At 50.7% G+C, this 14,972-nt stretch overlaps 1 protein-coding gene across 1 annotated transcript; it reads left to right on the plus strand.

The window, feature by feature from the left end:
• The first annotated feature begins 3,847 nt into the window (after positions 1-3,847).
• Positions 3,848-6,509, plus strand: ier5l (immediate early response 5-like). Its single transcript, XM_061698621.1, has one exon. The coding sequence runs from the start codon at positions 3,945-3,947 to the stop codon at positions 4,686-4,688; it is 744 nt and encodes a 247-aa protein (XP_061554605.1). The 5' UTR covers positions 3,848-3,944; the 3' UTR covers positions 4,689-6,509.
• The last annotated feature ends 8,463 nt before the right edge of the window (positions 6,510-14,972 follow it).

A 14,972-nucleotide genomic window follows, 5' to 3' on the forward strand; every position in this document is an offset into this window, starting at 1 on the left:
TCACATTGTGCATAAAAGATAAAGGCATGCTTCTTTTTCAAGCATTAACAGCCTTTGCGCATCTTTACTTAAACAGCTCGTATTTTAGCATTTTGTGACCTGAACACATTATGTTCATAGCTTTGCATTTATGAGCTTCGACCGGCGGACTTAGAAATAAGACAAATATTATCTGTACTACTACGACTTTTGGAAGCGCTCCTCTGTTCGATGATGAGGATCCATTTGAGTCTGATTCCTCTCTGGCCATATTTGCCATGTTTTTGACCGACTTGACCGCAAGTTTGGCCACTTACAATTCATCAGATGGGCCGCATGTTACACAGTGACTACGTTGAGCTAAAAGCACGCTGTATGTATCTTTGTGGTAGCATTATACCGTCCTTGTCAGGGTGAAGACAAAAAAAAAAAAAAACAACCAAAAAAAAGCCACATTCCACAGGGTACTCGTAATTAAAAGAGACAGCCCGCAGCCCTGATGTTATGTTAGTGCACGCTAGTAAAGGAGACTAACGTTCAACTCACCGATTTGCGCTATGCTAACGTCGTGCGTTCTTTGATACGCAAAATGCGAATTTTCACGCGCAAACTGCGATGTGAGAGCGCTTAATTTAAGCCTTGCACACATACGTCGATGTGGACGCAAGATTCCAATTGCGTTTTGCGCCCCTGATGGTTTTTGCGCAGGGTGCACATCGAACGAGTTCCCGGCAACTCACAGCTTTTGCTATGCTTTTTTGTTGTTGTTGTTGTTGTTGTTGTTTTGCACAAGAATCCATCCATCCATCCATTCATTTTCTATCGTGCTTATCCTCATTAGGGTTGCGGGGGAGCTTTAGCCTATCGTAGCTGACTTCGGGCTATGGGCGGGGCGCATCCTTGATGAGTGGCCAGCCAATGGAATCATGGCGTATTTCAATGACATGCGACTTGCGGCAGCCTGGCGGATGTTGAATTGTTCCGCTCACATCGTCGCGACATATCCGCCGTCGTTGTCGGCGCCGGTTACGTGGGCCGATGATGGACAGCAGTGGCGAGGAATGCAGTGGAGCTCAAAACCGATTCCTGTCCAGACGCCTAAGCGGCTGGCCGAGCGCAACGCCGTTTCACCGATGGCTGAGGCAGAAAGTTCGCCGAGGCCGCGGAGAACGACGTCGGGGCGACTTCAAGGAGATTCGCCACTCGGCGGAGGCAATACCTGTTCGATCCTACCGGAAGCGGAGACCGGGCTGTTGTCCGGGACTGAGCGCAACGGCTGGCGTTGGCGAGGACGCCGCAGGGTGGACTTTCCTCTGCGTTGCTTCCAGTCGCCGATTTGACTTGACCTTCCACAGACAAATGCCTTCCCCGAGAGAATGTCGAAAGGGGAAGGTGGGGTCGCTGTCAGCTCTTTCAGGAGGGAAGAAGCCACTGGCTTACGCATTCCCACATTAGCTGCGGCTTTACGCAACGAGAGAAGCGCGACACTGATAATGACTTTCGACGCAAAGGGAAAGAGTCTCGGTCGTTAAACGCCGCCGGCTCGTTTGTCTTTCTGATTCGGATGACGACGACTGCGTCGGTCGCCCGCCTGAACGCGCAGAGGCTTTCAGAGGCAAAACGCCGCCATCCATTGTCTTAGCGGCTTAGCCTCACAAGGGTGGCGGGCTTGCCGAAACCGCTCCGGGGCGAGAGGCGGGGTAGGCCCTGAACCGGTCACCGGCCGACCGCGCGGCACATAGCGACGCCGATGCCCGTGCTAACGCAAAGGTGCGAGAAATCGAATGACGCAAACTGTATGTTCCTGTTCAGGGTCCCGGCTGATTTCAAGCGAGGGCCGGGGTACAACCTGGCCAATCAAGGGCGGTGAGACAACTAACCGTTCAACGGGTCACCAATTTCGGCAAGGGAGAAAGCCCACGCCGGCACCGGAGGACACGCGAACGCCGGGCTTCGACCGAAGTCAGTTTTCTTTGACGTGTGGCGACATGGCGGCGGCGTGTGTGGACGGAAACATTGTCCGGTTTGCAACGTTTGTATAAACATTAACGGGAAGAGAGCACGAGTTAGACAGGGTGCTCCGTCACTTCTACAGATGCCGAACGTAGGCGATGCCGAGTTGCCACGGCAACGGCAGAGACGCTCTTCTATTCCTTTTCTTGCTGGCGTAACTCAAACGTTTTGGGAAGATTGGTTCTTTTATTGGAAGGTCAAATGCGACATCTTTTCGCTCGAATCCGTGACACGTGTTTGTCCTCGCCGCTGATCTCCTCTCATGCCGTGCGCTAATCGGGCTCGCCCCTTTCCACGCAGCGGAATAGGGTTCGATTCTCCGGCGACGGTCGCGCGAGACCCGAGTCCCACTCTGCATCGGACTGCACGTTCATCATCCGCGGTCGGTCGGAGCCGATGGCAGAGCTGCCGCACCGCCCTCCCCTCCCTTCGTGTTTGGGCGGGCTCTGCAGGGCATGAAGTCACTTTCTCCTCAAGGGGAGAATTTCGGAATGGTCACAAAATACTCACCGCGCTGCAGAAAACTGGAGCTGCACTGGCCTCTGCAGGTTCAACGCAGGTTATTGCACTCATTTGGCAACCATTTGGCCCTGGGATGGATCTGCGGAGGCCGCTGCAATACTGACTGGGATTCAGCCGCTCACTCACTCACTCTGGCTTCTCTTTCCACCGCTCCACTACACTCATTTTTTTTTTTTTTTTTTTTTCAGAAAGGCCACCTGCCCGCCCGGCTGCAGACGGCAGAATACGAGGCCGGATAAAAGCCGATCCGGATAGAGACGTCCGCAAAGCACACACAAACGGACGCCGTTGCGCCCGTGGCTCGACCCTTAACTGGTGGGAGATGGCAGGAACAATAATCGGCCAACTTACACTTGCTTTCGCACACGCACGACTTTGGTGATGCTTGATCACAGTTTTCAGACATAAAGCGGCGTGAAGCTTGTCTACGCTTTTACGTGAAAGCCTTTTACGCTGTCACCGACGACGGAGAGGAAAACGCGGCGTGTCCACGAAACCCCAAAATGTCGTTGTGCTATTTTCAGAGGAGCACAAACAGAGAAGTCCGCATAGACGATTCCCATTTTGCTGACACGAAGCATTCGAGAGGTGTCCTGACGCTTCCCCGTGCTCGGGATGTCCTATTGGCTCCTGCGCGGCGTTCCCGGGTTCCGGATGTTTTCCTGCCGCGGGGCCTGAAATCAGCTCATTCGAAATTTGTCACTGGCGCAGATCTCCGCCTACCTCTCCGCTCCGGGCCGGCGCTGTCGACGTAACACACGTGCGCGTTCTACACGGAGGCGGCCGAATAGGAACAAAACCGGCTCAAACAGAAGTATCAGAATCAGCATTGTTTTTTTTCAAGTCAGCGTCAGCGGGGCCTTTTCTGGAATCTCGTATGACAAAAGCCTGGTGTGGGGGGGGGGGGGGGGGGGGAATAAAATGGACACTTGTATACTAAGTCCACGGGGGGGGTGTAAATTTGTAGTTTGCTGCGACCTACAAGGATACGAGGAACGCGTCCACCCGGAACAGCCGGTTTCGCGCATCTCCGATGGCTTCTCGGAAGTTTCAGGCGAAATGAGGACATTCCTGTTCCACAGCCTGGCTGGAATTTGAACGGCGCGGAGGAACCGCCGGAAGCCGATTGGTCGAGCGCCCCACGGTTCCGGCGTCGAGCGACGTCACTCGACGCCTTCCGGGCCTCTGATTGGCTGGCCACGCGGGAGGCGGGCCGGGGGCCTGCCTACGTCTCTATATATAGCTCGTGGTTTCCCAGCATCTGCAAATGATTGCTAGTTTGCGCTCGGAGGAGGTCGTCCGCCCCCCCCCGCACCCCCTCCATCCTCGCCTCGCCCCCCCCCCCACCCCCGCGCCCCCTCCTCGCTTCCGATGTTCCTTCGCGGAGCTGACTTGAAGCGTCCTCCGCAGTCGGAAAGCGAATCCCGGTTATGATCAACACCATGGAATGCGCCGTGGACGCGCAGAGCGTCATCTCCATTTCCCTGATGAAGATCCACAACTCGAGGACTCAGAGAGGCGGCATCAAGCTGCACAAAAACCTGCTGGTGTCCTACGTGCTGAGGAACGCCCGGCAGCTGTACGTCAAGGAGAAGTACGCGGAGATTTACCGGACGCAGCAGTACGAGGAGGCGATGGCGGTCTGCGACCGGATCCGGGAGCTGGACCCGCAGGGCGCCCGCGAGACGGCGAGCGCCGCTCCCGGGGACGCCGACGCCCGCAAAGAACCGGAGCGCTGCTACTGCGCGGAGGTCTCCGACGTGGCGCACTGGGAGCAGCTGACGGCCGACGGCAGCGCGTACTGCAGCAAAACCACCGTGCTGGACTTGGACACGCACGTCGTGACCACGGTGGAGAACGGCTACCTCCACCAGGACTGCCGCCGCTGCGACGCGCTCCGAGCCGGCCGGGGCAAGAAGCGCAAGGGGGACTTCGGCCGCTGCTCGTGCGACGTCGAGGACGCGTCGGAGCGCAAACGCGCAAAACGCGAAGAGTACGCGTACGCGCACGCGCACCCGGACTGCGCGGACACCTCCGACATCTCCAACCTGATCTCCATCTTCGGCTCGGGCTTCACGGGGCTGCTGAGCAGGCAGGCGGACTTGGAGCAGATCTGCAGCAAGCAGGCGCTGGCCAGCCTGGGAGCCTGGACCCGGGCCATTGTGGCGTTCTGAAGCCCGGGGGAGATCCACCTGTGACGCGTTTCCCACGCGCAGAAAGAAGCTCTCCTCGTGTATATACTTGGCAACAAAAACACACGCGGGCGCTTCTGCAAATGTTCTGCAGATGGAGACATTGGAACCTTTTGGGAGCGTTCCCCACGGCGGGACGTCCGACGGGTCACCCGGCAGCAAAGCAGGAATGTTCTCTGGAGCTTGACGGGAACCGCGCGATCGTCACGTACTGAATTGGCCGAGGCGCGTTGCGCGTTGCGCGTTGCGCGTTGCGCGTTGCGCGTTGCGCGTTGCGCGTTGCGCGTTGCGCGTTGCGCGTTGCGCGTTGCGCGTGTTGTTAGGACTCGCTGGCGCAGGACGCTCGCCGACCCGCATCGAGACGCGCACGCTTGCTGAAAAACTGCTTCGCAACCGCAAGCAACAGGCGTGAGGTGGACAACCGCGAGGCACGTGCGCAGACATTTCGGGGGGCGGGTGCTCCAGCCCATGTGATTCAAACAATTAAGAACAAAACAGTCGTGGAAAGGACTCCTTCGACTTGACTCGATTCGGTTGCGCGTGATTCAAATGCATTCTTGGAAAAGATTATTGAATCATGTGCAAATGCAAATTCAGAACTTTTCTTTCCCCCCCTTTTTCAAGTGTACATGTTTGATGTATGATGTATTTATTGGACACGGGCAATAATCCAAACGATATTAACAGAGGAAGGAGGTGAAAGGGAGCTACAGCGGACAGACACACCCCCTGCCCAAACGGCGGGTTTTTCCGATACACAAAAATCATTTGAAAACCTTTTCCCACCTGCCCAGGACGCAAATAAATGCCCGGCAGATGATCAAAACACTTTGGGTCTTTTGTTTTGACGAATAAAGAAACAAATGGGCTGCAGCAAAAAGGGCACTTTTTTCATCCAGGGCAAAAAGGGCGGGCGCTCGGGCACCGCTCGGGCTCTTACGCGTGCACGTGCCCGACGACCCCCATCGCTGACCACGCGCTCCGGATATTTGTAACCTCGGTGTCTCGAACGCAAGCGACGGAGGGATGAAGAACGATACCGCCATACCGAACGACATCACTCGCACTTTTCCGTTTGCCGCTCGTGGAGCTCCCCCCCCCCCCCCCCCCCCCCCCCCCCCACGAGGTCAGAGGGGGAAGGAAGTTAGTTTTGCAGGAAAGACAGATATTTAAACGCTGACGAACGTGTGAGCGCAGGAGTCACGTCCAGGACGCGCACGTGGACGAGCCTGACCGGTGGATCGACGTCTGTTGCCTTAAACGCAAATGCGCGCGATTGCTTGCCAGCTAGCTGTCGTCAGAAATTGCAAGTTCGACGAAAGTGACCGAACGTCCGCTGTTTTGTCTTCGGCTCACGCGCTTTTTTTCGTTGGTCTCCGAACATCCTGAGCAGTTTCATCACGTCGCGGAACATCCCGCTCGGAAGTCGTCCCGAGGTCCTCGTCGACTGCGATCCGGCTGCAATCCCTCGGCGGAGTGCCCGCGATCCAATCCCGATAGGAAACAGTTACACTGGGACTTTGACATACAGTATATCTTGATTAAGCGTGTTATTTTAAACATTCAAGGTCATACACGAGCCCAAAATGAGTCCGTCTACTTTGGTTTTGTACAACAATAATGTTCGTCCTTTTGTTTTAAAAAGGCCGAGTCATTATTTAGCCATAACCTGAAAATTCATGCGTTAGCTTTATGAGCACTATGTGTACCAAAATAAAGAGAGTATTCTGCCATTCTCGACATATTTTGTTGCTATTCTTGTATTTTTGTGCTTCAAAATTGTATATTGCCGGGTAAAACTGTTGCAGAAAGTATTTGTAAAAAAAAAAAAAAAAAAAAAAAAAAAAAGATATAATCTTAATAAAAAGAAAAGACAATTTGAATCTCACGCGTGACTGTAAATCCTGTTTGTTCCATGCACACGCCTCGTTAGCGTCCTACAAAGTCACTATTTGAACGTGCTTCATTCAAGGTTTGTGACTCTTCCACGATGGCTTTGTTGAAAGGGTCGGACGAGAACGTTAGCAACGTTTTAGAGATCACATGTTCCTTTTTCCATTCGTAATATCGAGTGATACATGCCTGTAACAAGCTGCGGTCAACAAATCCTTTTTCCGTATGTATCTGTATTTGATTTTGCGTCGCGGGCCAAACTCAATATTTCATGAAACGTCACGGCGATGTGCGCGTTTCCCTTCTCTGCAGAAACGCAGCGTTAAAGTGGATCATCGGCAGCGAACTCAAATGTTGCTTCATTAAACCCTGAATCCGGAAGAAACAAACTTTCATGTTACAAACACGAGAAGTCCAATTTGCGATAAAAGACATCAGCGGTATTTGTTTGTTGGTTTGTATTTCAATTGATAACGTGAATTCTTCTGTCTCTCCATCTTCCATTTCTCTATCTCCAAGTCCCTTCCTTTTTGATGTCAATCTTTTTTCAAAGGCCAACAACAAAACAACCCCCAAAAGTAAGTGTGTGCTTCAAACTATTCCCCCTCGCCGGTCTTGACCGATGGGCCGACACGCGAGCCGAGCATTCCGGGATTTGTAATATTAGTGGCGGGCCAGCTCGAACACACATTTGAATATGGTCTTGCGGGGCAACGTGGACCAAATTTGGCCCCCGGGCCTGAGTTTGTACGGGGTGTCCAAAGAAAAAAAAGGAGTATAACAAGAAGAAAACACACTTTAAGAGCGTTCGCATTGTACCAGCAGGTGCGCAAATGTTTGGCCACTTATAATAAGATGTTAGAGTTTCATTCTTCTTCAACATTTTCATGATTCCGATTCATCCATCCATTTTCTGCGCCGCTTCTCGTCACGCGGGTCGCGGGCGCGCCGGAGCCCATCCCGGCCATCTTCGGGCGAGAGGCGGGTCACACCCTGAACCCCAATCCAGCCAATCCCAGGGCACATACAAACACATTCCCACTCACATTCACACCTACGAGCAATTTAGAGTTGACAATGAACCTTGCACGCATGTTTCGGGGATGCGGGAGGAAAGCGGAGCGCCCGGAGAAAAGCCACGCAGGCACGGGGAGAACATGCAAACTCCACACGGGCGGGGCCGGGGATCGAACCCCGGACCTCACAACTCAGAACTGTGAGGCAGGCCCTCTAACCAGCCTCCACCGTGCCGCTGATTCTGATACACAAAAGGTCATTTATAGTGATGTCGACCCAAATGAGCCCAAAAAATGTAATGTGATGCAGTCATACTGTACGCCACAGCATGAGTGTTCCTCGACCTTGAAAAAAAAAAAAGTCCTTTTCCGCAATGGATTCTGAACAGTTTTCTTGATTTGCGATTTTTCCGCACTTGGGTCACATGATGACCACCAGAAAAGCTGAGGGGGGGGGGGTTAACACTCAGATGAGGCGATAGAAACAAACACCGTAGCTACAGCCTGAAAATGGTTTTCCCTTTGGAAAAAAATATCCTCAATAAATTGTGATTTCTTGAAATCACAAAATCGATGTGGAAGCAAATCAATGGACTCTCTTCCCGTGGAGCACAGTTGATTTTTCATGCCTTCTATCCTGTCAGACTTTTGCCATCGTCTGTCTTCCCAGACACAATAGCGGCACACGGAGAAACGCGGAGGAAATTTCCCTCTCGGAAAATCATCGAGTCCTGTTATCTCCGTAGCGTGCCACTTGGTGGTGTTCTTGAAAATCAATGACTGCCGATCACGAGGGCTCCGTATGCAGAGAAGAGGCGCCTCCGACAGGCCCTCCCTCGAACTCACCCCCGTAATCGACACCTCTCCTCCTTCTTCCTCCTCTGTGCCGGTTGTTCTGCTTCTCGTATGGGGACGCTGCGTTCAACCGTCTCCCGCTGTTGCACTTTGCTCCCCAAGTTGTGCGGCGTTTTTGCAGCCAAACCAAACAACAACAACAACAACAAGAATAATAATAAGCAAGAGCCCCGCAATTCCCATGAGGACCCCATAATTGTAATGATACCTGATGTCGTTGTGTGGCAATTGATGCATTCACAGATAAACGTGAGCACATGCAGTAGCTCCTCCATCTGGTTCGGAGAAGGGTGACAGCCACCCTGACAGCATTCATTCCCCTTCTTTTGTGGGGGTGGCGGCACGGAAACGATTTTTCTTTGCCTCGTAATGGTTACTTGCACATTATTTTCATATCTGATATTTGAAAATGTGCACATGAGAAAACAAAGAATTTCTATTTTAAGAGTGAATAATATGGATGTGTCGATGCATATGCTGCAAAAGATAAGGGATGAGAAGATACTTCTTTACATATAAACAGCAAAGTGCACAATAAGTCCCTGAACATTCAGAAACATTATATATATATATATATATATATATATATATATATTCACAACCCCAATTCCAATGAAGTTGGGCCATTGTGTTAAACAGAATACAATGATTTGCAAATCATGTTCAACCTATATTTATTTGAATTCACTACAAAGACAAGATATTTATTGTTCAAACTGATCAACTTTATTGTTTTGAGCAAATAATCATGAATTTGATGGCTGCAACACGTTCCAAAAAAGCTGAGACAGGTAGCAAAAAAGAGTGAGAAAGTTGAGGAATGCTCATCAAACACTTGTTTGGAACATCCCACAGGTGAACAGGCTCATTGGGAACAGGTGGGGGCCATGATTGGGTACAAAAGGAGCTTCTATGAATTGCTCAGTCATTCACAAGCAAAGATGGGGCGAGGTTCACCTCTTTGTGAACAAGTGTGTGAGAAAATGTTTGAACAGTTGAAGGACAATGTTCCTCAACGTACAATTGCAAGGAATTAAGGGATTTCATCCTCTACGGTCCATAATATCATCCAAAGGTTCAGAGAATCTGGAGAAATCGCTGCATGGAAGCGGCAAGGCCGAAAACCATCATTGAATGCCCCTGACCATCGATCCCTCGGGCGGCACTGCATCAAAAACCGACATCAATGTGGAAAGGATATCACCGCGTGGGCTCAGGAACACTTCGGAAAACCAATGTCAGTAAATACATCCGTAAGTGCAACTTGAAACTCCACTATGCAGAGCAAAAGCCATTTATCAACAACACCCAGAAACGCCGCCGGCTTCTCTGGGCCCGAGCTCATCTAAGATGGACTGACGCAAAGTGGAAAAGTGTTCTGTGGTCCGACGCGTCCACATTTCAAATTGGTTTTGGAAATTGTGGCCGTCGTGTCCTCCGGGCCAAAGAGGAAAAGAACCATTCGGACTGCTATGGATGCAAAGTTCAAAAGCCAGCATCTGTGATGGTACGGGGCCGTGTTAGTGCCAATGGCAAGGGTAACTTACACATCTGTGAAGACACCATTAATGCTGAAAGGTACATACAGGTTTTGGAGAAACATACGCTGCCATCCAAGCGACGTCTTTTTCCATGGACACCCGTGCTTATTTCAGCAAGACCATGCCAAACCACATTCTGCACGTGTTACAACAGCGTGGCTTCGTCGTAAAAGAGGGCGGGTACTGGACTGGCCTGCCTGCAGTCCAGACCCGTCTCCCATTGAAAATGCGCGGCGCATTATGAAGCGTAAAATACGACAACGGAGACCCCGGACCGTTGAACGGCTGAAGCTGGACATCGAGCGAGAATGGGAACGAATTCCACCTCCAAAGCTTCAACAATTCGTGTGCTCAGTTCCCAAACGTTTATTGAATGTTGTCAAAAGAAAAGGTGATGCAACACAATGGTAAACATGACCCTGTCCCAGCTTTCTGGGAACGTGTTGCAGCCGTAAAATTCTAAGTTCATGATTATTTGCTAAAAACAATCAAGTTGATCATTAAATAGCTTGTCTTTGTAGTGCATTCAATGAAATATAGGTTGAACATGATTTGCAAATCATTGTGTTCTGTTTTTATTTAGGTTGAACACAACGTCCCAACTTCATTGGAATTGGGGTTGTGTATATATATTTATATATAATATATATTCATCACACACAAAAGATTTATACTTCATTTACTTTACTTAATTTAACTTATTTAATTTTCTCTCTGATGACAAAAGGACAATACCAGGTGGCACGGTGACGTATCGGACGTGACTGGGGGGAGACTAGCGTTGTTTTGAGTGTGTGTTGTGTGCGGAGCAGGGGGTCCTGGGAGGAGGGGAAGGCAAGAGAACGGGCAGAGTCAGGAGGGGTGGAATGGGGGTGGGGCATAGCAGGACGTGGAGAGGAGGGGGATGCTTTGTTAGGAAAGCGGGTAGATGCGTTGGGGGTCGCACAGACCACATGTGACAGCAGAAGGAGGGGGTGGGTGTGTGTGTGCGTGGGCGGGTTGGGTGAGGAGCGAAGGGGTGGGTGAAGGGAATAGGTGCACTGGGAGGGGGCGGAGTCAGACTGCGGCAGCGGAGATGGCACAGGTCATCGTCTGAGAGGTGTGATCGACATCAGAACCTGCCTCGTGAAAATCAAATTGCCCCCCCAAAATTGGCGGCAAGGCCAATGCTCCATGGAGGAGGAGAAAAGAAAGTAGTGCAACTGCCTGAATTGGGTTTGTTTCCAGTCCCGGAGGTGGCAGTAATTTGCATTGGAGAGAGGGTGACAACCGCTCCGGAAGTGAAGGAGAAGAAGTCGCATTCAACATCTCGTGAAAACGCGCGCGCGTCGTTACTGACTTTGCTGCGAAAGTCCAATTTCAGCAATTTAGATCGCCGTCCGCGACGGTGGTGCTCAAAGGCAAAGAAAAACAAAGAAACAGTCCCCTCGCTGCTGTGCTTTGAGCGTCATATCAGCCAGCGCTGCGGATTTCGAAGGCGCTCGGCAGATGACGTTGGCAAATGTCAAATCCGCAAACAGCGGCGGAACCGACTGAAAAGTGGAAGAAAACAAAACTGGAAGGTCCCAAAGGGAATAGACGGGTGGGAATACATTTGTACAATTTCATGGGACAGATATGAGGATTTAGGCCGTACATGCACATTGTGTGTGTGTGTGTGTGTGTGGTCACGCGCAAGGTACACCCTGGACTGGTCGCCAGCTAATCACAGGGCGCATGGACTCCAACAACCGTTCATACCTATGGACAAGTCTCAACACACACGAACTATTTGGAGTGCGCAGGAAGCAGGAGTACCCAGAGAAAAAACACACAGGCACAAGGGAGGCCACAGTCGAGATTGGAATCTCGAACCTCAGAACGGCGAGGCCGACACGCTGACCGCTTGCACGCTGCGCTGCATTCTTCCACCTATGCAATAAAGAATATTGATTTCTTTTTTGTCGACGCAGCACAAATGCATTCCCCCGTCGGTCCCGGTGCCACCTAAGCGGCTCCGTTGTCTTCGTGAATTAGAGCACACGTTCGTCGCAGTCGGCCACGAGACCGCAGCATGCGCAGACAGACGGCGCCCACGTTCCATCGACGGAGTACTGTCGGACTAAGGTGTTTGTTTACATTATTTATTATAACAGACTAAAACCAATCAAGTATATGACACGGCGGGCTGAAAACGGCCCCCAGGCTGTAAGTTCGGACAGCGCGAGCTCGCTTTAATGCACGTCAACCTTGTTGTGGTGTTACTTTACAAGAACATTCCGCGGATGTCCGTGGAGTCGTTACGCCTGGAACGAATACACAGTACCAACAGAACAATTCTCTGGCCATGCATCCATTTTCTCTACCGCTTTATCCGGAGGAAACCGGAGCGCCCGGAGAAGAGCCACGCGGACACGGGGGGAGAACACGCGAACTCCACACAGGCGGGGCCCGGGGATTGAGCTCCGGTCCTCAGAACTGTGAGGCAGAAGTGCTCACCGGTCGTCCAGCGCGCCGCCTGCTTAGGTTAATTGAACACCCCGAATTGTTCCTAGGTGTGAATGTGAATGCGAGCGTTTGTCTGTACGTGAGCTGCGATCGGTTGGCTGGCTGGCAACCAGTCCAGGGTGTACCCCGCCTCTCACACAAAAACAACCTTCAGCCGCCTCAACGAGGTCTAGCGGAATATTAATAAAAGAAACAAAAACGTATAGTTGCACGTTACGACGATTTTAGAAGCGGATCTAAACGTGGGTGTTCGGCGACAAGGCCGCCGTCGTGGTGCCTTCGGAAACTCTGAATAAAACCGTTTTCTCTCTGATGTGGACAAATGAAAGAAAAGTACTTTGACTTGAGTGCATCTTCAAGGCGGACTTATCCATTCACGGTCAAAAATGAAAAGTGCGCCGCCGCAGAAAGCCCATCACAACGCTGCATGCCGTCGAATATTTAGTAACAGTCGGACACGCCCCGAACACAATCTGAAAAACTAGGCCGGGGTCATTTGCATAATTCCATTGCGTATGCTTCTCCCTTATTTGCATATCATACGAGAACGACGGACAATATTTCACAATACATTTGACAAATGCATGATGTCAAAATAATGCACGGTGTGAGTCTTACTGACGAATTGCTGCTGAAATCCTCGAGCAAAGATGCACGTCTGTTGCCCGCTCGCAAGTCTAATAGGGAGATCGGTACGCTTTCCGAAGTGACACGTGGAGAGCGGTCGCCCGAGAGGCCTCTGGGCAATCCCGTTGAGGTGCAATAAGCGAACAAAATTGCGCCACATCACGAGCACCTGCGTGTCTGAGAGCTGCGCATTTTGATCATAAACAGATCGAATACATACAAAAAGAATCCTGCCAGCACCATTCATAAACAACGGGCACATGGTAAAAGCGCCCTACAATTTGAACGAGGAGAGTGAAAGAGCACATTTTTGTTACTGCGTCCATTTGTGCAGTACGCACAGCTTAAAGAATATCACTCCACATACATTTTGTTACAGATGTATTTCAAGATCGATTGAAACAAATCTCACGTTCTTATTGTGGGATTTTGAGTTGTAGACAAACGATTGGAGCCATTTTGGGATACCGCTGCCTGTGACATAAAATGTGGAGAAAGTTGGAAAAAAAAAGTACAGGCATGAAAAAATGGACCTTGGACTCCTTTGGGGGGACTTTTGTATTTAACGCAACGCACAACACGTCAAATTGAATTTGGGGAAGATTTTCAACAGCTCCCTTTGTCCTAAAAAGGAGACGTAATGTCAATGGGCTCCCAGTCAGTCATGTCCTCGGTAGCGCCTCGGCTTTCATATTATCACACGTACACGACGCAATAAGTGACTTCTTTCATTCCAATTCAAACACAGGACAGTGATACGGCTGTCTGGGAAATTCGTCAGCCGAACAGGAACCGTGAGCTGTCATTAAATGCTGCAAAAAGGAGGACGGGTAAGAATAGTGCGTTGGTACAGAGCGGTTGAAGTTAAGAAATGCGCCACATGTATTCCTGCCGGGGACTTCCACGATATCGCTGGAAGGCAGCATATTAAGTGCCGTCAAGGAGCGGTGGGAGGGATTGGGTGGCGCAACGGATTTGGTCAAGGGCCCATATTTGACCAAACCGACTTCTTCTCAAATTTGGGACGTAACATTGTGGCTCTACGGTGCCTCAGTTACAAACGCGTGAAATATGAATTCAAATTACCGAGTTACGGATGTTTTCGCGAAATCCGGTCATTCGAATCTACCTACGTCACGAGCGACGATCTCGGCCGAACTCTCCGCCCCCGAGCCGGCGCTGTCGACGTAACAAACACGTGGGCCCTCGCGAGTGGGCCTTCTACATGGAGGCAACCAATCAGAGGAAAGGCGGCGGTCTTAGCCAAATAGGGACAAAGCGGATCCGAAACTGGGTCAAACAGAAGAAGCTGTCAGCGGGGCCTTTTCTGGACAAAAGCAAGGTGGTTTTTTGAAATAAAATTGACACCTTTATATGAAGTTCATGTCAGAGGGTCATTCTATGGAGGTCTCAATAGCCCAAATATGGGGCCTTTGAGCAATGGGGGCTTTAGTACGGTTAGTTCGCATTGGTTTTACACTTCTAGGTTGTTAAAAAACAACATGAGGGACAGTTCATCATTTTTGGGGAGATCTAAAATTTTAGAAGAAGAATGTGTGTGAAACACCCATGATTGACAAAGAAGTGCAAGTTGAGTTGGCTTTGGTATTCTGTTTCAGAAGCTTCCCGCACTGAAGTCACCGTTTCAAGACCTGACATGTTAGCACGAGCACATGCAGCCACCCCATTCCTCACATTCTTTCAAACCAGGCAAAGAAATTCAGTCTTACTCAGCTCACATGTACAAACGCCACGTTCATGGTAACCATCATACTTTTCCCACTGACTCCATTATTGCTTAAATCCAAACACACTTTCGTAACATCAGCTACTTATGTTGGAAAGAG

Source organism: Phycodurus eques, chromosome 15 (assembly GCF_024500275.1).
Source record: "Phycodurus eques isolate BA_2022a chromosome 15, UOR_Pequ_1.1, whole genome shotgun sequence".
In the NCBI taxonomy this organism is placed as follows: Eukaryota; Metazoa; Chordata; class Actinopteri; order Syngnathiformes; family Syngnathidae; genus Phycodurus; species Phycodurus eques.